This window comes from Eretmochelys imbricata, chromosome 2 (assembly GCF_965152235.1).
Source record: "Eretmochelys imbricata isolate rEreImb1 chromosome 2, rEreImb1.hap1, whole genome shotgun sequence".
Classification (NCBI taxonomy): Eukaryota; Metazoa; Chordata; order Testudines; family Cheloniidae; genus Eretmochelys; species Eretmochelys imbricata.
In genome coordinates, this window is record NC_135573.1 from 41,502,393 (window position 1) to 41,524,268 (window position 21,876).

The 21,876-nt window shown below is 42.4% G+C and overlaps 1 protein-coding gene across 2 annotated transcripts in view; it reads right to left on the reverse strand.

Moving 5' to 3' along the window:
- Positions 1–21,876, reverse strand: part of CPQ (carboxypeptidase Q) — a 259,790-nt gene that overhangs the window by 87,307 nt on the left and 150,607 nt on the right. For both annotated transcript variants that reach the window (XM_077808923.1, XM_077808922.1), the window contains exon 5: positions 21,636–21,747. In XM_077808923.1, the coding sequence (XP_077665049.1) occupies positions 21,636–21,747 (112 nt within the window). The remainder of the gene's footprint in view (positions 1–21,635; positions 21,748–21,876) is intronic.

Sequence of the window (21,876 nt, forward strand, 5' to 3'; positions counted from 1 at the left end):
CATTTTCCCAGGGCAGCTGCATATGAATTTCCATCAAACAGCCACCTTTGCTCTATGACCGCAACAAAAAGCGAGCATTAATACTTTTACTGCTGCAGAGTAGAAGATGTATAGCTGGGGCCACCATTAGTGTGGTAGCAGGGGAAGCTGCTGTGTGTTACAGCCATCTGTACAGGCCTGAACAACAGAGGCTCCATGGTCACTTCCTTACCTAGGTCTCTTACATGGCAACATGTACTACTTCCCCTGCCATGCCTGAAATCAATCAACTAATCATACCGCTTTCAGCGGACTTGCTGCTAAGGATCCTCATTACCATCACCTTAATTGAAGATATGCTATCAGATTTTTATGAGAAACTCTAACGGTTTTAAGTACTAAAGGACAGTAGGATATAATTTTGCCATTCATTACACATTACTAAGAATGAAATAGCAGAGAGAGCTGTACTTTAGATCCTGACATACAACCAGCTGCTGAGCATATGCAAAGCTTTTTAAAGCAAGGCAAGTGCAGGACAATTCTGTGAGAGCAATGACAAAGGAGAAGGAGAAGGAGAAAAGTAGAGTCTACCCTGCAAAAGAGGGTATTCCTGTAACAGATCCAGGCAGATATAAATTCTGGTCTTTGATTTATGGTTAATTAATTCAGTTAATTAAATCTGGTAAATCAGTTCATGAATGATTATATTTATTCTGTGCATCAACATTTAACACTTAAAAAAAAATGCTTAGAGCTCCCCTACAGTATAATTTTTAAGAATGGTCAAGAAAAGGCATAGGGGGAAGCTAGTTGTGAAAAAGTTGTTGGAACGTAGTCATGCACATCTCTTTCACTAATTATAACCACCACCATCCATTTTTCCCCACCTGAAAGAAATCAGGAATACAAACAGATCTGACCCCCCCATTAAAGTTCACTTTCAACATAAATGAAGAGAAGCAAAAGGTTTGCTATTAGAAATAACACATAAGGGACCCTAATAATTGAAGACAGACAACAGAAACAAAATATGAAAAACTTACACTTTCCATTATTCTGTAATTCAGGAAGTACAAACAATAGAATCCAGTAATTAAAACTACATTTTCTAAATGCAAGTCACCTGACTCTAAATGCAGAAGAACCCTCATTTTTTAAAAACAACCCCCCCCCACAAAGTTATTACAACACAGGATTAGTCTCCTTCTTATTTCAAATCAGCCAGATGGCCAATGATGTCATATTATGACAATAATATAGATATCACATTGAAGTTAGCAAGACTATGGCCACAAAATAAGCAAATGTGGCAGCAGCTTGGTTAATAAAAAAGGCCACTCTAAGTCATAAATCATTATCTGGCCCCAAAACCACATCAGAAGAGTGTGTGTCATGTTCCAAAGGGTGCTGAAGGTTAAGACTTAAGTGACAATTAGATACGATATTTGAAAGGTTGTTTTTACTTAACTATCACGTCACAAAATACTACACACGGAGGGCCAAGTCTTCGTCCACTGCATAAAGTGTATGTAAAAGGGCTCTGTGTAAGGGTATCTCTTGATGGATGGAACCAGAATTTTCTCTCTCTCCCTAGGCCGTGGAGCACCAGCACAGCTGCTGCTATACTGCAGAGACTTGTAGTAGCCCCTGCTGCCACTAAAGTTGCACTACATGAGTGAAGGGTTTGGCCAGTAGCTTCATGTGGTCATGTTCAAACCTGCACCCCTCCAATGGCTCACCCCTCATACTGCTGTGGTATGAGCTACTGAGGTGTTCTGTTCCCTGGCATAAAAGGAGTATGAGACCCTAGTGTGTGGCCCCTTCTTAGGCCTGTCATTCCACCTCTCCAGTGCAGTGGAAGAATAGTAGCTACACTGAATCTGGGTCCTTCCACGTCTGGAAGTGGGGAGAAAGGATCTAGCATTGAAGGCCTAAGAGGTTGCTGGGAGACAAAGATTTGGTTGTGTATTCTACTGAATTGTAAAGTACATGTTAAAAATATAAGCTATTCAGGTTTGGGTTTTTTAAAATACAGATGAGGTAATTTAAATTCCCTCATTATCAGACTGTAAAAAGTCAGACTGTAAAAAGATAACAAATATTTCTCTACCTGATATTCAAAAATAACTCTTGTGACCACAGACTATCAAACAAATCCAATATTCACAAGTTAGCAGAATTGCAAAGAAAACTGCTCTGTGCCTGCTGTTATTAAAAAGGAAATTATTTGTTTAAGGCACATTCTTGTTAATCAAGTTTACTATGGCTTAAATAAGGGTTTTGTTTTAAAACACTGCTTCCTAGTAAGGTATAATCCACCAGAACAGCAAGAGATTTTTTTTGTTGATTAAGGCACAATATCATCTAGTAAAAGTATTGGTAAAATGTAATTTAGCCTAGAAAACCATGTTCTGTGATGATTAGAGTACACTATATGGAGAACTGTATGGCAAACTTCAAGCCAATCACTGCTTTAGTGCACAGAACAAAAGCATAAATAAAATAATGTGTCTCTGCTTTTCCACCTAGATAAATGATAGAACATACACTTTAAATAATGACAGTAGAAAAATAAGATTTTTTTATTTAGATGTTATATAAACATAAAATAGGTCACTCTTGCAATCTGTAGCTGGTTATAACATTATTTTCTTGATTTATTAATGCAGTGATCCTATTGTGTCCTTACTGATGCCATGTATACCTAATACCAGTATGCAATTCAAATGAAAGTGGAGGAACCTGACATTTGTTCAAACCATACAAAGTCAATATTCCTCATTCTGAGAGATGTAACGCATCCAAATAAGACTGTCTAGCACTGGAAGAATGTGGGTGGATAAGACAAAGATGATATCCAAAAGGGGATGGAAGGCACCCAAAGTAATAAATAATCTCTGCTTAATCATGCATAATTAAGAACACATCCAAGGTAACCACAGAACCCTCCTCTAGGAACAGATTAATTCAAAAGTCAGCCAGGTTCCAATACAGCAGAAAATTAACTGCACTGTGTGGAATCTCACCTTTTACTAGGAAAAGTGTTCATTCACTCACATTTTGAACAAGTCCCTTGACTTTATTCAAACACATAGGGCCTGATTCTGATCACATGTTTCAATGGAGTTGTTCCTGATTTACCCCAATGAGAGTAAGAGAATAGCCCCATACTGTACAAATGCTTGTCACACAACCTGGTTACCACACTAGCTTGGTAAAATGTCACAAAAATGCATTTTACTTGGGGTGACCAGATGTCCTGATTTTATAGGACAGTCCTGATATTTGGGGCTTTTTCTTATATAGGTGCCTATTGCCCCCCTTGTCCCGATTTTTCATACTTGCTATCTGGACACCCTATTTTACCCCTAGTTTCTATACCCACATTGCCCACTCTGGGCAGGAGAAATAATAGAGGGGCCAGGCCCTCAGGATAAATTTTAAAAGCCATTTCAATCTACCTCATTTTTAGGGTGACTAGAGCTAAGTTCCCTCCAAGCTGCACAGCTGTGCAGCAGGCTATCAAGGGCCACGCAGGCAGGGAGAGGTGTCTCTCTCCGGCACTGGAGCTGCCCCGGTGGGGAGAGGTGCTCTCCTTTGGCCCTGGGCTGCTGAGATGAGAGAGTGCTTGCGGGAGTCCTCTCTCTTCACTGCAGCGCTGGGGCAGCCTCCATCCCAAACCCCTCATCCCTGGCCCCACCCCAGAGCCCACACCCTGCGCCAGACCCCACATCCCCCAATCCTCTGCCCTAGCCCTGAGCCCCCTTCTGCATCCCAAATCCCTCATCCTCAGCCCCGCTCCAGAGCCCACACCCCCACACACCCCAACCATCTGTCCCAGCCCTGAGCCCTCTCCCACACTCTGAACCACTCGGCCCCACCCCCACCCCACATCACCTCCATATTGGTGCACATGGTGCAAATTCATTCCACATATGGATGTAAAAAAATTAGAGGAAACATTGGACTGGAGGTAGAGGTGTGTGTGAGTTTCATGCCACCACTTCTGTCCTATTACATCCTAGATGCCAATGCAGTTAGTCGGCATTCCTCAGCATCCTTTCATTGGACAGTACTTTACTGTAATCACCCCCAAACACTGCAGTATCACTAATGTAAGATGCAATCCTTATTGATGTCATGTTCTCTTATCTCACTTAAGCAATCCTAAAGCATGCACCAACTTCAGTGGGAACAAGATCAGACCTAATATCAAATAACCAAACCAAATGAGTACATGAGAACCATTAAAAACCTGCCCTGTAATCACATTGAAAGTGTTTGCTGGATATTCACAAAAGTTAGTTTTATAAGATTATCTTTGATCTGAGTGGCCTCCCACACTGCAACCAAATGCATTAATAGCAGTGTTTATGCCATAATTAATTGAAAAGTTGATTGCTAGAAATATGGAGACATGTATATATGCACCATTTGTTAATCTTGAGTTGCACCTGGATGCATTATATATCTTGATGTGCTTATTGTTACCCCATATATGTTATTACAACCCTGGATTAGTTCCCCAGGTGAAAATGCACCATGCTGCTGTACTGGACCGAAATCACGGATCCCATGTGCTCCTAGTTTGGTGGAGCTGAGCAGAGTTTAGGTGCTGGGCCTCTAGGTACACATCCCAGGTACAGACACCCTTCTTGGGAGTCCAATTGCCTAGACCTTGAAACTACTGCTTTTGCTCCAAGCCTCCCCAGTAGCTGCTACACTTTCACAGAGTTCTAGTCAAGCTGCGGACCCTGTGGTTTACAGTTTCCCTCTTCAGAGGCTACATGACAGTAAAAACAAGTAATACAACGACTCTGCAGAGGAATGTTTAAACGCACATATACTTAGACAGCAAACGAGCCATACAGGTCTATGGAAAAACAACAAAACCTGCACACAAATCCCTGCCTCAGTTTCCTCAGTTTCTCCAACAGCCATGTGGGATTTAGTTAGTCTCTCTTCCGGGGGTTCAGGATTTATCTTCTCCTCCTTCTCAGCCATGTCTGCTTCTGATCTTAGTCTTCTCCCCTTTCAAAATGGCCAGCGAGAGCACCTCCCTTTTATAAATTTCCAATCCTCCCCGCCCCTCCCCTGGCCTCTGCCCTTGTCAGATGAATCTCCTCGGTGACTTCAAGTCCCTCATCAAGCAATTGCTTGGCTGGTTACAAGCTCGCTTAGGGTATGTCTACACTGGCAAGTTTCTGCGCAACAAGTTATACCTCTTTCATTAAAGCGCTGGAATTAAAATGCTGTTGCGTGCCCACACTGTGCTCCTTGTGACCCTGGAGCGCATCCACATTAGCAGCTCTTGCAACGACAAAGAGAGCAGTGCATTGTGGTAGCTATCCCACTGTGCAACTGGCCGCAGGGTGCTTTGGGAAGGGTTTGCAATGCCTCATGGGGAAGGCACAGCGTCACATGATGCAGGTTTCCCAATCCCATAGTTCCACGGGCATCCTACTACATTGCCAGCTGCTTTTCAACTGAAGTGTGCGGGGGAGAGTGTGTGACAGAGTGTGTGTGTGTGTGTGTGTGCGGAGGGGGGGAAGAGAGACAGTGTATTTCGGGGGACAGAGAGTGTGTCAGCATGCTGTCTTCTAAGGTCAGACAGTGGCAAGAAGCAACACACACACAGACATACCTGCCTCAGGGTTCAACAGCACGAGCATTCCACGTTAATGGTTTGCTTTGTGTCCAGGAGCACAACATGCAATGACTGTCAGAAACAGAGCTTTGAAAGGGGAGAGGTGCCTGTCTCCCGGGAAGCCGAGTTCAAAACAATGAGCAGAGCAGCCACTTGAGGGATTATGGGACACTTCCGGAGGCCAATTGATTGCTTTCTGGGCTGTAACGTGTTTACACTGCCAATACAGCGCTGGAGCCTCTGCGCTTTGAGGCTTACGACTATCGTCGAGGTGGTTTTTTTGCAACGCTGCAACTGGGGAGTTTCTGCGCAAAAGTGGCTTGGCAGTGTGTACACGTCAGGAGTTACACTGCAGGAAGCTGCTTTACTGCGCAGTAACTTGCCCGTGTAGACAGGCCTTAGTTGAATGGTTGCATGGGAGGCTGCTAGCTTGCCACTTATATGAGTTCATTCCATTGGTAGGGAGAGCACACTGATATTTCTCCCTCTCTAGCACAGCAAGCATAAGGGCCAGGCAGAATTACAGGCGGAAGTCAGCTGCACCTAATAAAAAAAGCATAGCAGCAGATGTACAGATTGTGCCTGGGAACTCTGGAAGCTGGGATGCCTCCCAGGGCTCCCTCTGGGGTATTGCAGCTCCACTACCGCCACAGGGCTCCGCCTAAATGGAACACTTAAGTCCCCACTGAATACCAAACTGGTACAAATTACACTACATGACTACTTACTCCACTGTTTAAGCTACTGCTGTATTTGTTACAGAAATTTCCATGGAGCTGCACTTGCTTACACCAGCTTCAAGTTTGGCCCACTGTTAAATTTAGCATTTTTTTCCATTAGTAGCCTACAGTCTGAGTCTGCTTTTATAAAGTACATTTACGTATCTGAAACAAGATACAAAATGTACAGCATGTTCCATTGTTGTTACTCATTAAATCCTTACTGCATCCTCTATGTTGTTCAGGTTTGTAGGGTGATCTGGTTTCATTAGAATAAAGAGATTCACTGGATGACACTAGCATTTAAAGGCCTGGCAGGAAACTTGAGACATCTTTGAAAAATGCCTGATGCCAATAAAAGAGGAAGATCTAAATTCTCTGTGTAGAAAACACAAAAAGAAATGTACGACTACATGCTTGGTTAACAGAAGCCTCAGAATTAGGTGCCAAATGCATTCGTAAGATTTGTGTATGTTCAGGCACCAGCATGGTTTCCCTAAGTAAAATTAAATGGTACACTAAATATGATTTCCTATGGGGGTTCTCACTGTGATATTAATGAGTTGTTTTCATAGTAGTTTTCTCCTGATTCTACTCATTTACAAAGGTGTAAGTTAGGAAAAACTCCACTCATCACTAGTTTGAATTCGTTAAGCAAGATAATAATCTTACATAGCAAAAAGTCTGTGTCTCTAACACCAGCATACTATTTGCGTCTGTGTCCCATCATCACTCTACTGTTCCCCAGAGTTGACACCTATGTTCTCCTTGTCTAATGGTTTGTATCTAGTAGTTTGAGGGCCCATTTATTTTCTCCCAAACACATAGTGCTGAGGATTCAACACTATTAATTAATATGCTGTACATCGTGCCATTCCTCTAATTCAAACAGCCTAATACCAACAATTAAAATTAAGTGCCTGATGCACATCCGATGGAAGTTCCTATTTATATTTGTCAAATGATAGTGGCCCATTTTAAAAAGGAATCCTTTGATCCTGGGTATGAGTTTAGAATCTGAAGTTGAACACAACCTCTTGCTTACAACCAGTTAAGAATTCATTGCAGGTGCAGGAAGGCTAGGAAACTGTCCCTTTTATGAGAAAAATCTATTCACATTAGAATAAAAGAAAAGGAGTACTTGTGGCACCTTAGAGACTAACCAATTTATTTGAGCATAAGCTTTCGTGAGCTACAGCTGCTGTAGCTCACGAAAGCTTATGCTCAAATAAATTGGTTAGTCTCTAAGGTGCCACAAGTACTCCTTTTCTTTTTGCGAATATAGACTAACACGGCTGTTACTCTGAAACCTCACATTAGAATAGCATTCACCTGATTGAATGACAACTTTAGGAGAACAGATAGACAATATTCAACTAAGTTATACAACATATACAATTCTTTTGCATGGCAAGCCCCTACCCTATAACAAAACAGAAGCTTTCCATTGACAGTCAATAGAACTAAGCACCCTAGGTGTTTTTGGAAATCCCACCTGTTCTGATTTTAAAAAGTCTCTTTGCATAATTGTGCAGAAAATTAGCAGGTGGGAGAAAGAAGGATTTTTTTCTTCAAAATTAAGGGAGAAATTTAAAGGGTTATTTAAAACCATTAAAAAGAGAAAGAACTTGATGGAAAAACACATTTACATATTCCTATCCTTTAAAGCCCAACTTTGGATTACCAATATCCCAGTTAAGTTAAAAAATGGGAAAGGAATATACCTTTTTGGGTTGGAAAATGTAGCATGCGTGTGTTTTTTAAAGTAGATCATACAAGTTGCTTTGTTTGTTGCTGCTTTTGCTTTGTTTGTGTGGGTTATTTTATTATATTTTATTTTTGTTATGTTCAGGCCCAAAAGCAGGAGTAGACAGTGTTGGAGAAGATATTAATGATAGGAATCTAGCAAAGACGCAGTGAATTCTGAAGATGGTTTGAGGGAAGAGACTGAGGATTCTTGGACCTCAGGAACAAGGGAGGCTGTTGCAGTCATATGGGTTAACTTGAAAAGAAGCAGAGTCATGAGTGGGAAAACCCCACCAAAGGTGTAGTAGGCAGAATGTAGAGGAGAAGAAGAGGGAAAGGAGGAAGTGAAAACTGAGATATAAGCAGTGCTGATGAGAGCTCTGGAAGTGAGGACAAAGTTTAAATGTGATCTGGGAAGAGTCCAGTGAAGGGATTATAATGTGTATGTTCGGTGAGAGAGAGGAAATTACACTGTCAGAGTGATGGGACAGGAAGATTATTTCAGCTGAGCATTCTGGATACACTTCAGAAAGGAGGCTGGAAAGGAGGAGGCAGAGCATGAGATAAGGAAAGTACATGGAGTACGGACAGAACAGGAGGGTTGGATTTTAGAAGTCATGTAGAGGAAGAAGGGAAACTGCATTTGGTTACAGTGTGAATGTGGGAAGAGAAGGACAAGGAGAAATGGAGAATACTCCAAAGACTGTGAGCTCAGTGGCAAGCTGCGAGAGAGAGGGGGAACCATGAATTTGTCATTTGTTATAGAGAACAAGGGGAACAGAGATAGGGGAGGGTTTAGGAAGGAATCATGGGAAGCTTACTTTTGGCATGCTTAGTTTTGGAAAGTGATGGGATATCCAGGAGGAAATGTTAGAAAGGCAGCTCCTTATGCAAGACTGGACAGGACAAAGGAGTAGATTTGTGAGTAATCTGTAATCATGGTCAGTGGTGGATTAGCCACTGGGGCCCGTGCCCAAGGGCCCCAGCCAATTGGAGTGCCCCTGCGCCCTGACCTGCTCTGTCTGCCCGGCATTCCCCAGCAGGAGCGCTGGGCGAGCAGAGCAGAGCAGAGCAAGCCCCTGCACCCTGACCCTCTCTCCTGGTGGCAGTGCTGGTGGGGGGAAAGACTGCAGGCGGAAGGGGTGGGGAGAAGCCCCCACTTACTCTGGTCCAGGGCCCCACAAAACTGTAATCCACCCCGATCATGGTAGCTAAAGCCATGTGAATGAGATCACCTAGGGAGGGGGCCTATTGGAAGAGAAATAGGGAATCAAGGACAGAGCCCTGAGATCTCACCTGAAGAGAAGGACATTGAATGAAAATGGTGGGAAGAACCAGAACAATGGAGTCACTGAAGCTAATGCTTATTTAAGGTGCTCTTTTTACAGTGACTACAGGGCCAGGTTAAGTGAGTGTTACAGAGCAATATACTGAGTAGCTGTGCCTTCCTATATCTGGGGTTTTAAACAGAGAACCAATTAGTGCAGTGCCTCAACAGCAATACAATTCACACCCTCAAATACTTCCTATTACTCTCTCTTCCTGACTAGTAGCCAGTGTACATTTAAAACAACCCCCCCCAAAGTAAAATTATACACATAAAAGACCGAAGTGCAGTTTCAGCCACCTCCCTGCCCCTATGGAAGGTCCAGGTTCCTGAGCAAACCGCAAGAAGCAGAGAGACATTCTCCACCTGTGATGTTCATTTTTTTCCGCTTGAGTTATCTAATTTGGGGACTCCCGTCCTCTCTTCCAGTAGCAGATTATTAGAAATACAGGAAAGCATCGTAAAAGTCTTGTAGAGCAGAAAATACCATGTCCTCTCACTCTCGTTCCAACACTTTACGAAGAGTGGCTGGGATGTTAAAGTAGTCTCAGCTCTGCCTCTTGCCTCTGTTGTACTTTATGTTTTCGAAAAGTAGATTGGAAAAGCAGCTCAGCCCACACTGCCTTTATCTTCCCTCAGTCTTGATGACACAGACACCTGTCTAGTGCTAGGCTAGGCTAGGCTATACTGAAAATATATAAATAAAAAACACCAAACAATGAGAACAAGATGATGCAGTGACCTCATTCTGAATGGTTCTTTGCATTTCAGTAGCTCCATTGGGTTTTGCACTTCGAAAAGGCTGAATTTCCCTCTTGCACCAAGCTTTTAAGACTTTTTTTTTAAAATATAAATAAAGAGCCGTTCTTTCATTTGAAGCTAGTGAGTACATTTGAGTTTGCAGTGAAGAGGAAGCCAACAGAAGAAAGGACAATAAGCATATAGGGGTCTGTTTGCCTAAATTTACCAAAGCAGCAAAATACTTTATGGCAGGACCACAAATATAATCATTCCTTTAGTATATTGTATTAACATGGGAACTAAGTATTCTGTTATTTTCTAGATGTGCAGTTCAGCTTGGATGTTAAAATGAAAGCATGAAGTTACTTTCCACACTTAAAATAAGAGCAGCACAGGGAAAGGTTTTTCCTATTTAGCAGATTCAAAAGTTACTTTCTCCTTATATAAAAAGCAGTCACATACCAAAAGATGCAACTTTTGGAGGGACAGTCTGTCAGAACAAGGAGGTAATATCAGGGATGCAGATATTTTAATTAAAAAGTAACTATTGTAAAAGGTTTCAGAGTAGCAGCCGTGTTAGTCTGTATCCGCAAAAAGAAAAGGAAGACTTGTGGCACCTTAGAGACTAACAAATTTATTTGAGCATAAGCTTTTGTGAGCTACAGCTCACTTCATTGGATGCATTCAGTGGAAAATACAGTGGGGAGATTTATATACACAGAGAACATGAAACAATAGGTGTTACCATACACACTGTAACGAGAGTGATCAGGTAAGGTGAGCTATTACCAGCAGGAGAGCGGGGATGGGGGAGGGTGGGTGGAGCAGAGCAAGCAATCTAAAATTATGTTAGATGAAATAGAATATTGCACCAACAGAAAAGGAATTACTTCAGTAAGAAGCATTTTAAATAGATAGCTTCAGTCCTCATGTATTAAGTCAGCGAATATGAAATAAGAGAATAAGAATAAGAGAAATGTGAATTGACACACGGGCTACAGCAAACGGAACAGAAATCTATTCTATGTAATACTTCCTGACTTATAGTTTTCCAGACACATTAGCCAAGGCCATAATTCAGGAAACAATTTCAATTACAATTTTAAAAAGTCTTAAAGGGACACTGTCAACTCCCATTCTTGTGAGTTCCAAAAATTTTAATATAGGTAGGACCTTGCAGTTCATGCCCATGATGTTTTTAAAACATTCTTTTCAAGTGTAGTTTTCTCTGGGTTTGTCCACACTAGGAAACAGGAGTTTAGTTTTACCAGTGCTGACCACGGTTTGTCCTTGTTAACATTTACAGCCAATCCAATTGCTGAAACCATGCTATTTCTCATTGTACACATGGTCTCTCACATGTGTATATATATTGCACCTGTCAGTGTAGTTTGTGTGGGTCACACAGCCAGTGAGCGCATGCAAGCTTTATACGCAGGGATCCTAGTTTTCCATAATAAACCCCCCATAATTCTCTGATTAAAACCCCCCCATAAAAATCCATGTTTTCCACGATTAAAATGAAACGCTGAACTTTAGTTCCCTAGCCATAGTATATATAGGTATCAGTTGAACATATTTTATTGATATATTTACAATTTTTAAGCAAGTTCAAAGCTTACCAGTGCCATCAATCATTATAATAAAATAAAATTAATAGAACTGCCATTTGTATTTGTCTACCTTCAAATGTCATTTACAGCCTTGCTGCATAAAGTACAGAACAGAACATTACCATCAATGTGAAATTTAGTCCTTGCCAAACTCAGTGACACTGTCTTTAAGGGTGATTTTTAACATTTTTAGAACCTTTTCATAACTTTAATTACTCATGTCTGGAGGCTGAAGTGAAATCTGAGCTGCATTAAAACACAACCCCCTATAGGTTGTCCAGTAACCTCTATACACCAGAAGCAATTTATTGGAATATGTTTAGCTAGGTAAATTTAAAGTGCATTCAAAAATCAACTACAAGAGGAGGAGGTTGCACGCACTGAATAAGTGACACTGGTATTTTCAGTAAAATTTAGTTAATAGTTAATATATGTGTGACACTACACCCCATATTCATGCTAGTAATATTATGATATAATTATGCATAATTGTGATGCATTTTGTACAAGATGGGTCTTATAATGTGTCGTTGGAAAAGTTATGATTCACTGAATATGATTATCCTATTTGCATGTGTCAAGGTTCCTTCCCCACTCTGAACTCTAGGGTACAGATGTGGGGACCTGCATGAAAACCCCCTAAGCTTATTTTTACCAGCTTAGGTGAAAACTTCCCCAAGGTACAAACTAATTTACCTTTTGCCTTTGTACTTTATCGCTGCCACCACCAAACGTCTAACAGATATATAACGGGGAAAGAGCCCGCTTGGAAACGTCTTTCCCCCCCAAATCCTCCCAAACCCTACACCCCCTTTCCTGGGGAAGGTTTGATAAAAATCCTCACCAATTTGCATAGGTGAACACAGACCCAAACCCTTGGATCTTAAGAACAATGAAAAAGCAATCAGGTTCTTAAAAGAAGAATTTTAAAAGAAGAAAAAGTAGAAGAATCACCTCTGTAAAATCAGGATGGGAAATACCTTAAGGGTAATTAGATTCAAAACATAGAGAATCCCTCTAGGAAAAACCTTAAGTTACAAAAAGACACAAAAACAGGAATCTACATTCCATTCAGCACAGCGTATTTTCTCAGTCATTTAAAGAAAACAGAATCTAACGCATATCTAGCTAGATTACTTACTAAGTTCTAAGACTTCATTCCTATTCTGTCCCCGGCAAAAGCATCACCCAGACAGAGTGAGCCTTTGTTTCTCCCCCCCTCCAGCTTTGAAAGTATCTTGTCTCCTCATTGGTCATTTTGGACAGGTGCCAGCGAGGTTATCCTAGCTTCTTAACCCTTTACAGGTGAAAGGGTTTTTCCTCTGGCCAGGAGGGATTTTAAAGGGGTTTACCCTTCCCTTTATATTTATGTCAATTACTATTAGACAGAGGGGATTTGGGGATCCAAACCCATTCTCCTTCCATTGTATTGTAGTTCAAATAAATTGCCAAAATAATTGAAACCAGTGTGATTATATTGTGTTATTTTGACAAATAAAATATGCAGAATTTTATAATATTCTACGCATAATTTCTAATTTCTTGGTGAAGAATTCCCCCAGAAGTAAATATAACTACTACTGTGAGTTATTGTGGGAGCACAGGACAGCACATGGAGTAATATGGTTGTATTAAATTGTATGCAGTTCACTCTGAAATTAGTATTCACCTACAGCTATCTGCCATGGATCCTATTTAGTTTCCTTGTGTGAGCCCATGCTCATAAGTAAGACAGTATGCAGTACACCCTTTAAAGTTGATATTTTCTTTCTTAATTGTGTATATCAGTGGTTCCCAAACTTGTTCCACCTGACCAGTAACTGCACAAAATAAAGAGATCTGGTTTCCATTCCTACCTCTGCTACACACTTCCTATATGACTTTGAGCAAGTCACTTAGCCTCTCTGTGCCTCAGCTCCCAATCTGTAAAATGGGGATAACAGCACTGCTCTGCTGCACAGGGTGCTGTGAGGAAATAAATACATTAAAGGTTGTGAGGCACTCAGATACTGTGGACATAGGGGCCATAAAAATACTTGACAGATAAATTTTATTATTTCATGGGCTCTTGTTAAGAGGTGCAGAGATACCTGGTTTACTTAGCAAATACTTTCAGAAAGTATATACAGTTAAAAGCTGCTTCAAGGATATGACAAACAGCACTTAACCTCATACTTAGAGCTCACTCAATTATTTTGTTATGAAGCTAGCCTTTTTTTAAATTTAGGAAATTGTTTACAAACTGATATGATTTTCTTTCAATATTTGTGTGAGGCCAGTGGATTCACAACTACTTTACATTGGTCCTTTGGCCATTCTCTAAGTATCTTTTTTAATCTTACCCTCAGGAATTTGATAACTCAACTGTTTCAGTTTTACCAGTCCTTCCACCTTCCCCTTCCCTCAGAAAAACCCAAAAAACAAAAAATAAAAAGACAAACTGGAGCTAACAAGCAAATCAGCCAAACACATATACACAATGAACAGCTGAGAATTTCTTTATAAATACAGAGCCTTCCCATAGCTAGCACATATAATTAGTGACAACAGCAGATGCAAGACCACAACTGTACCATGGCTAGGTTCTGTTAGATCAATGGAAAAGTTTACATAGTGTTATTATTCAAACAACTTTGTAATAGAGTCAATGAAAGTGCCTCATTTTAACAGAATCAACAGTGTACAACAGCTCCATTATATAAACAATCAATCAATAAATTATTCTAAAATTCATAACCCAAAATGCTCACCTCCCTTTAAAACAGTCTCACTTTGCCATTGGTATTGGAAAGCTAGTTTTTATACTCATACATATGATAATTTACAAAAAACCAACAAAGCAATGCTGAGATGTAGCTTTCTATATCTAGAGAGAGAACCAAGACAGCACATTAGGAATCTACAGTAAGCAATAGAACTTATGCATGTGCAAACAGACAAGTCAAATTATGCAGTGCTTTTATATCCTCTCTGGACTAGACTGAGATCACAAACTCATTTCATTGGGATCCAAGCTGGATATGAAGGAAGGTCTTCATGGTTCAAAAGTAGTGTTTGAACTCACTGTTCTATAGCTAGCCCCAAAGTTAAACCATATTCTGTGTGTTTCATTCTAAACAAAGCTCAGCTTGGTTCAATAATTTATTTGTCACATAATTTATGCATATAGAATTTTGCTGTCATTTATTGTGGAATATTCTGTTCTGTGCATCTGAATTCGTAAATCTTGCATTAACAAACAGGCATGGGAAGGTCAAATGCACACTATGTTGGTATAACAAGAACTTATGTAATGGCAAACCAGAACAGAGGTCACCAGCAAAGACTCTAATAATTCCCGACTGAGAAAAATAGGACTTTGCCACAGGTTTTACAGTAAACAAAAATGCCACCCAACCTACTACCCGAGGAAATCAAATATTTCAACGAGGAGTGAGCAATGCATTTCATTCTTGCATGAAAGGAAACCTACTGAACAAAAGTTATACGACGTCACTAAGAACTTGCCCTTAGCAGATACAAAACAGTACACTCTAAAGGGCAAAGTCAGCAAATAAGAAACTTGATATTATTTGGGGTGGGGGGAAGGGGAGGGACTATACATGATTTTTTCAAGAATCAAACAAAAGATGACAAAAAACAATTTGAAAGTAACTAAGAATTCCCCCATAGAAAAACTGAAAATGATTTTACCCCTCCTTCTCCCCAAAAAACAAAATCAAAAACAAAAAATCCCCAAAGCCATAAGCTAAATTACTTTTAGTCACAGACTTTACTCTATTTAAATCTTCTTTCTGCGGCCAGGAAAACAAGAGAGAAAGGTTTCAAATAAGCAAAAGGAAAGATGTGCTTATTTATTTATTGAAGTGTCTGGCACTTGTCATCGTTGTAGTATATGAGTGGCTAATAGCATAACAGAACACTTAACATCCTTCTCCCCCCATTACTTAAAGCTGCACTATACAGAGAGTATACACAATCTGATGGTTAGAGCCCCAGATAAGCAAAACACTTAAGGACTTAGACCCCTGGGACTTAGACCCCTGAATAAGAACGGAAGAAGATGCTTAAGTTGTCTGCTGAATTGGGGCCAAAATGCAGAAGTATTTTAAACAAGCTAGTTTTCACAGTTGTGATGCTATAGACCTTTTATGGGCCAACTTTGAGCGAATCCTAAAAGTACCATCCTTTTGCAAGTGAGGCACATAGATGTAAGCAGTGTCAGGATGAGCTCCAACCTGACATCTGGTGGTGAGGTGTGGCAAGTTGTGGAAAAGAACTTCAGGGGCCGATCTCATTTGCATAGGCACACCCACCCTGCCTAGAATGAGGCCATAGCTGCCCAAATGGTCACTTTGGCTGCTGTGGGATCCCCAGTGTCTCTGTTATTGGGGCAGGAAGAATAAATTGTTATTACCCTGATTATGGGAACTGTGCTTGGAACTGTACTTGGCCTTTTGTTATGATGGAGGGACTCACCATCAACTAAGTAGCACTCGCTAGGCAAGGGTCATGGGTTTTAAAACTCTGTGAATTGAGAGAGGCTGGGGACAAGTATTAATACTTGGTGGCATGGGCCCCTTGGTGAGGGCCTTACATGCTAATTGCACTTCCTCCTCTCTCCACTGTGGAACATCAGAGCTAATTTTGATTCCATTAGGAGTCTAGTTACAGGCTGCTGAGCTCACTTTGGGCTAATGGTGCACCAGCACTGAGGCTCCCCTACTACAAGCTGAATTCACCAAAGAGCTGAACTGACTAAGAGCTGAAATCACTGAGCGTTGTGTTAAGTAGTGGGGGAGCCTGAATATATATTGTGGAGCAGTTTGCGGGATGGCTGGAGTGCCTTGTGGACAGGCTGGTGGAGCAGTTTGTAGGATGGCAGGAGCTGTTGGTGGGATGCAGAGCAGTTTGTGGACCGGCTGGTGGAGCAGTTCGTGGGACGGTGGGAGCTGCTTGTGGGCCGTGGAGCGGAGCTGAGCGAAGGAGTTCGTGGGGCGGCTGGCGGAGCGAAGCGAAGCGAAGGCCTATGGAGCTGTGGGGCGGTCAGCTTCAGACCATGTAAGGTGCCTCTTACCCCCGTCCCATCTCCACCCAGGTTGGGAGGTAAAGTTCCGCAGATAAACTTTCGAACTCTGGGGCTGCCCTGACCAGGGACAGAGACTTTTGGGTCATTGGACTTTTGGGACTTTGGGTGATTTTGGGTTGCTGGACTCAAGAACCAAAGGGAAAGAGGCTGGGGTGGGTTTTTTTGCTCATGGGTTGTGTTATGAATCCTGTTGGTGGTGTTTCCCCAACATAATGCCACTTTGTTTCTCTCTGTTATTAAAATGCTTTTTGCTACACTCAGACTATGTGCTTGCGAGAGGGGAAGTATTGCCTCTTGGAGGCGCCCAGCGGGGGTGGTATATATTTGTCCCAGGTCACTGGGTGGGGGCTCGAGCCGGTTTGCATTGTGTTATTGAAATGGAACCCCTAGATATTGAACCCGGCCCTTGTTGCTGCCAACTCTGACGGGCAGAAGGGTTACATACATAAAACTAAACAGCACTTTCTGAATCTGACAACAAACACATTTCCAACAGTTCTGAGACTGAACCTGATTGAAGTAGTGTAAGGGCATTTCAGCAAAGGGGATTTTGTATTGTTTTATTTTCAAGCATCTTGAATGGTGGAACTACAGACACCATTTTGGAGTCACTTTTTCAGATGAGTACCCATGGGCACGGCTACTTTCATAATTTCCTTTTCTTTGCACTCAGAACTTCTGTTGTAGCGGAATGTCACAGTTTTCAAAGCACAGAAACACCATCTTTTACAAATGACAGCACTATACGGTTACAAGGTGGGCGAGATAATATCTTTTATTGGCCCAATTTCTGCTGCTGATAGAGACAAATTTTCAGGCTACACAGAGCTCTGCCTCAGGTTTGGGAAGAATGCTTAAGAGTCAGGCTATGTCTACATGGCACAGCTTACAGTGGCACAGCTGTGCTGCTAACGCCTTGTCGCTGTGAGATATACAGTGTGGCTGCTCTTTGTTGAGCTCTCTCCTGCTGAAAAAATAAAACCACCTCCAAGAGGACAGCTCTACAATCCCTGAAATCTAACCACCAGACAGCGATCAAACCAGCAAACAAAGGGGGCACCATTGTAGTCCTCAACCATGACGACTGCGTGAATGCAGCCAACCAATAAGTCTCCCACACCACCTACTATAAAGAACTCAAAGAAGACCCCACACCACAATTTACCAAGGAATTTAAGGATATCACCAAATCCTTCCCCAAACAATTCCAGGAGAAATTCTACTACCTCATCCCCCACAAGCCCACCCCAGTGACCTTCTACATGCTTCCCAAGATACACAGACAAGGGAACCCAAGCGACCCATTATATTGGGCCACAACACTCTTACTGAAGGAATACTAGGACTCATAGAAACCATTCTGTGATGGGATATACTCCCCACACTAGTCCTGAGAGGGCTAAATTAGGCCAGGTGGGCCCAATCACCCAATTAGGCAGCAAATGAGGAAGACTGAGGCTGAGTAGAGAGCCTTGATTACAAAGAAGCCCACCTGTGAGGGAACAGGTGGGGCTTTGATAAAGTCTGGGAGCTGATAACAGATGGAGGCAGCAGAGAAGTAGGCTCCAGTCACTCCCTGGGGGAAAGGAGTGTGTGTTTGGAAACTACAGAGTGTAAGAACCCAGGAACTACAACCCAGATCTGCAGAGCCTGGGATGTCTGATATTCATGCAGTGCCACTGGAAGGCCATGCAGAAGGACAGCCAGGGAGCACTGTGGAAAGTAGGCACTGCAGGAAGTACCACCCACAAGACCCAGAGTGTCAGTACCCTGCGGCCCTCTGACTGGTCAAGTGTCCCTACTTAACCACAGGGGTTACTCCAGGAAGTTGTGTGGGCAGCCATACAGACCTTGGCTTGCTGCAATGCCAGACTTTGCCTGGTCTCCAGTCTCTCCCTTCAGCCTGACTTCAACCCAGACTCCTGCCTCCAATTCTAGCCCCGTACTGTCTCTGATATCCACTCTCCGACTTCAGCCTGACTCTGACCTTGATTCCTCCCTATCGATTCTAAGATGGTACTGCCTCTGATCTCCGACCCCATCCTGACTCTGACCCTGACTCTTGTTTATGGGACCTGGCCTTGCAATTCCTCCAACTCCTGCCCCAAAACTCCCATCCCTGGGGGGCAGACCTCCGCCCAGCTGTTACTGCTAGGCCTGACCACCTACACCCCGGTCCCTTACACAGAAGCAGGTAGCCTACAGTCACTCCCTGGAAGGAAGGAGTTGGAAGGCTGGTAAACCCAGAGTGGGTAGGAAGCCAGACATGTAGGCAAGGCTCAGGGAAAGTGGCAGCAAGGTCCAGGAGGGAATAGACCTTGGCTGCTGATTAGAGGGACTCTGAGCTGGAACTCAGAGTAGAGGATGGGTCTGAGTTCCCGCACCAGAGGAAAACTGCCTGAATCTGTTCTTAAGAGACTGTTATACCCCAGAAGGGGAAACCTTTGAGTGACCTGGCCAGAGGGCCAAGTCACGAAGAGGCAGCAGCAGCTCCTGGAGCGAAAGAGGGGCTGCAGACAGAGAGAGAGGCAGAGAGATGGGGTGCAACCGCAGGAAGGGGCGTCGCTAATCCCCAGGACAGCTAAGAGGAGGCTCCATCCTAGCAGTGAGTAAAGCACCCCCACCACACACCCTCAAACCAGTCATCACACAAAGGGCTAGCTTCTTCCAGGACACAACCGACTTCCTCCACAAATTCTGCAACATAAACAACCTCCCTCAGAACACCATCCTATCCTTGCCACCATGGATGTCACTTCTCTTTGCACCAACATTCCTCACAATTACAGCATTGCTGCCTGCCTCAAATATTTAAAAGACAATGGACAAGCCTCAGAAATCCACCCCAAACACATCACCAAACTCATCCATTTTATCCTCACTCTCAACAATTTTACATTCAACAACAAACACTTTTGTACTAGGATGGCTCCCCAATATGCCAGGCGCTTCGTGGGCCACCTTGTAGAAGGATTTCTGGAAAAATGCACCACAAAACTAACGATATACCTGAGATATGTCGATGATATTTTCATCCTCTGGACAGATGACAAACTCCCTCATAGATTTCCACCAAAATTTTAACCACCACCACTTGTCCATTAAACTCTCTCTGGAACATACCCATGCTAGCATCAAATCATGGTCTTAACAAAGAGACTGCATTTATGGCTTATTACAACAATCTGTAACCACTCACTCCCCTCTTTGTCCTATGACTACAGAGGTGTTAACACTTCACCCTGAATGGTCCCTTAGAATATGTTCAAACTACTTATGTTAAACTATCTGTTTGATAGTGCATTTAGCTGATACTAAGGCTTTGCCTACACTACAGAGTTTTGTCAAGGCAAGTTAAGCAGACAATCAAAAACTGGTATAATTACAACACCTGTGCATGTTCACACAATGCTCCTTTTGTTGGTGGAGCATGTCCACAGTTGGTACTCTAGCACTGACAGAGAGCAGTGCACTGTGGGTAGCTCCAATATGTTTGCATGGCACTGATGCGTGTCCCGTTCCTAGCCCGTATCCAACAAGCAAGAGAAAGCTGACTGTAGGTATTGAAGTTCCTACGGCTGGAGAAGAACTGGGATTGCACAGCCTCCTCTCTCCACAGTGCCAGCAGATCCAACAACTCAGGTGTGCTCCAAGTGGGAGAGCGCTTGCTGTGTGGAGCCACCATGGTTAGCAGGGAAGATGCAATGTGAGTTGTCCACACTGAGCAAACAGGAAGTGGAATTTCAAAAATTCCTGGGCCTTTAAGTGGGGTACGGGAGCAGGGGCACTGATGCCTGCATACCTGACTGTGGGGCAGCCAAGTTCAAACTGTTGACCAGAGTGGTCAGGATTGGCATTGTGGGACCACCTCCTGGAGGCCAATTATAGAGACATCCCCAAGCAGAGTGTCTACATGGACACTTTGTTGATACAACTTTGCCGCAAAAAGCTCTATGCCTATCATTTTATTTTGTCGGCAAAGCAGGAGAATTTTGTTGGCAGAAGGAACATTGCAGCGTGTACAACTCCACTGTTTTGTCGATGAAAGCTGACTTTTTTGTCAACAAAACTTTGTAGTGCCTAAGTATCTTTCCCAGACCTGAGGAAGAGCTCCATGTAGCTCAAAAGCTTGTCTTTCTGACCATCAGAAGTTGTTCCCATAAAAGGTATTACCTCACTCACCTTGTCTCTCTAATATCCCGGGACTGACACAGCTACAACAACACTGTAAAGCACTATAGAGTTTCTCTCTGGGGTACTGTCAATAGTTCATTCATTTTTTTACTATCTTTCCCAAAGCTTAGTGTCCAGGACAATCACAGCCAGACCCCATGAATGTTGTTCCTTCACTTTACCAGCAGTGGGACTGTAGGTTTTACTGTTCAGAATGGATCTGTCCCCCCACTTAAATGGTGAATACACAGTTAGAAAATTGTATTCTAATTATTTGAGCTGTCAAGCCAACAATATACATATCACAGAGTGTCCTTATTCTAACATACATTTATTTACAAACTTTCATTATATTTTGGTGATGGCTATGAATATTCAAAGCACTCTTTATGCACTCTTTTTTATTTTGGGAAGGTGACTAATTTGTTCAGTCTTCTGAAGAAGGTGGCATAAGAGGGAAATCTTTAGGAATATTTTTCTGGATGGTGACTATTTGTGCTCAGAATGGTAGAGCTGATGACTATCTTCAGTTTAAAAAAATTACACTGAGAGTCTTAGAACCTTACACATTAGAACATTTCTTTAAATAAATATTTACCAAGATCCTTAATAAGAGATAATGCTTCCCATGATATAAATGCTCCACCACCGTCATCCATGGCTCCCTGCCCAACATCCCAGCTGTCCAGATGTCCGCTGACCACTACAACCTAAAAATGCAATCAGAAAAGGACAGTTATATGAAAATATCAAACTAGATAAGTCATACAAGGTGCTTCTACCTATTGTGGTACAAGCATTCATGGGGTAGATATGCCCCATGTTGTCTAAAGATTTTC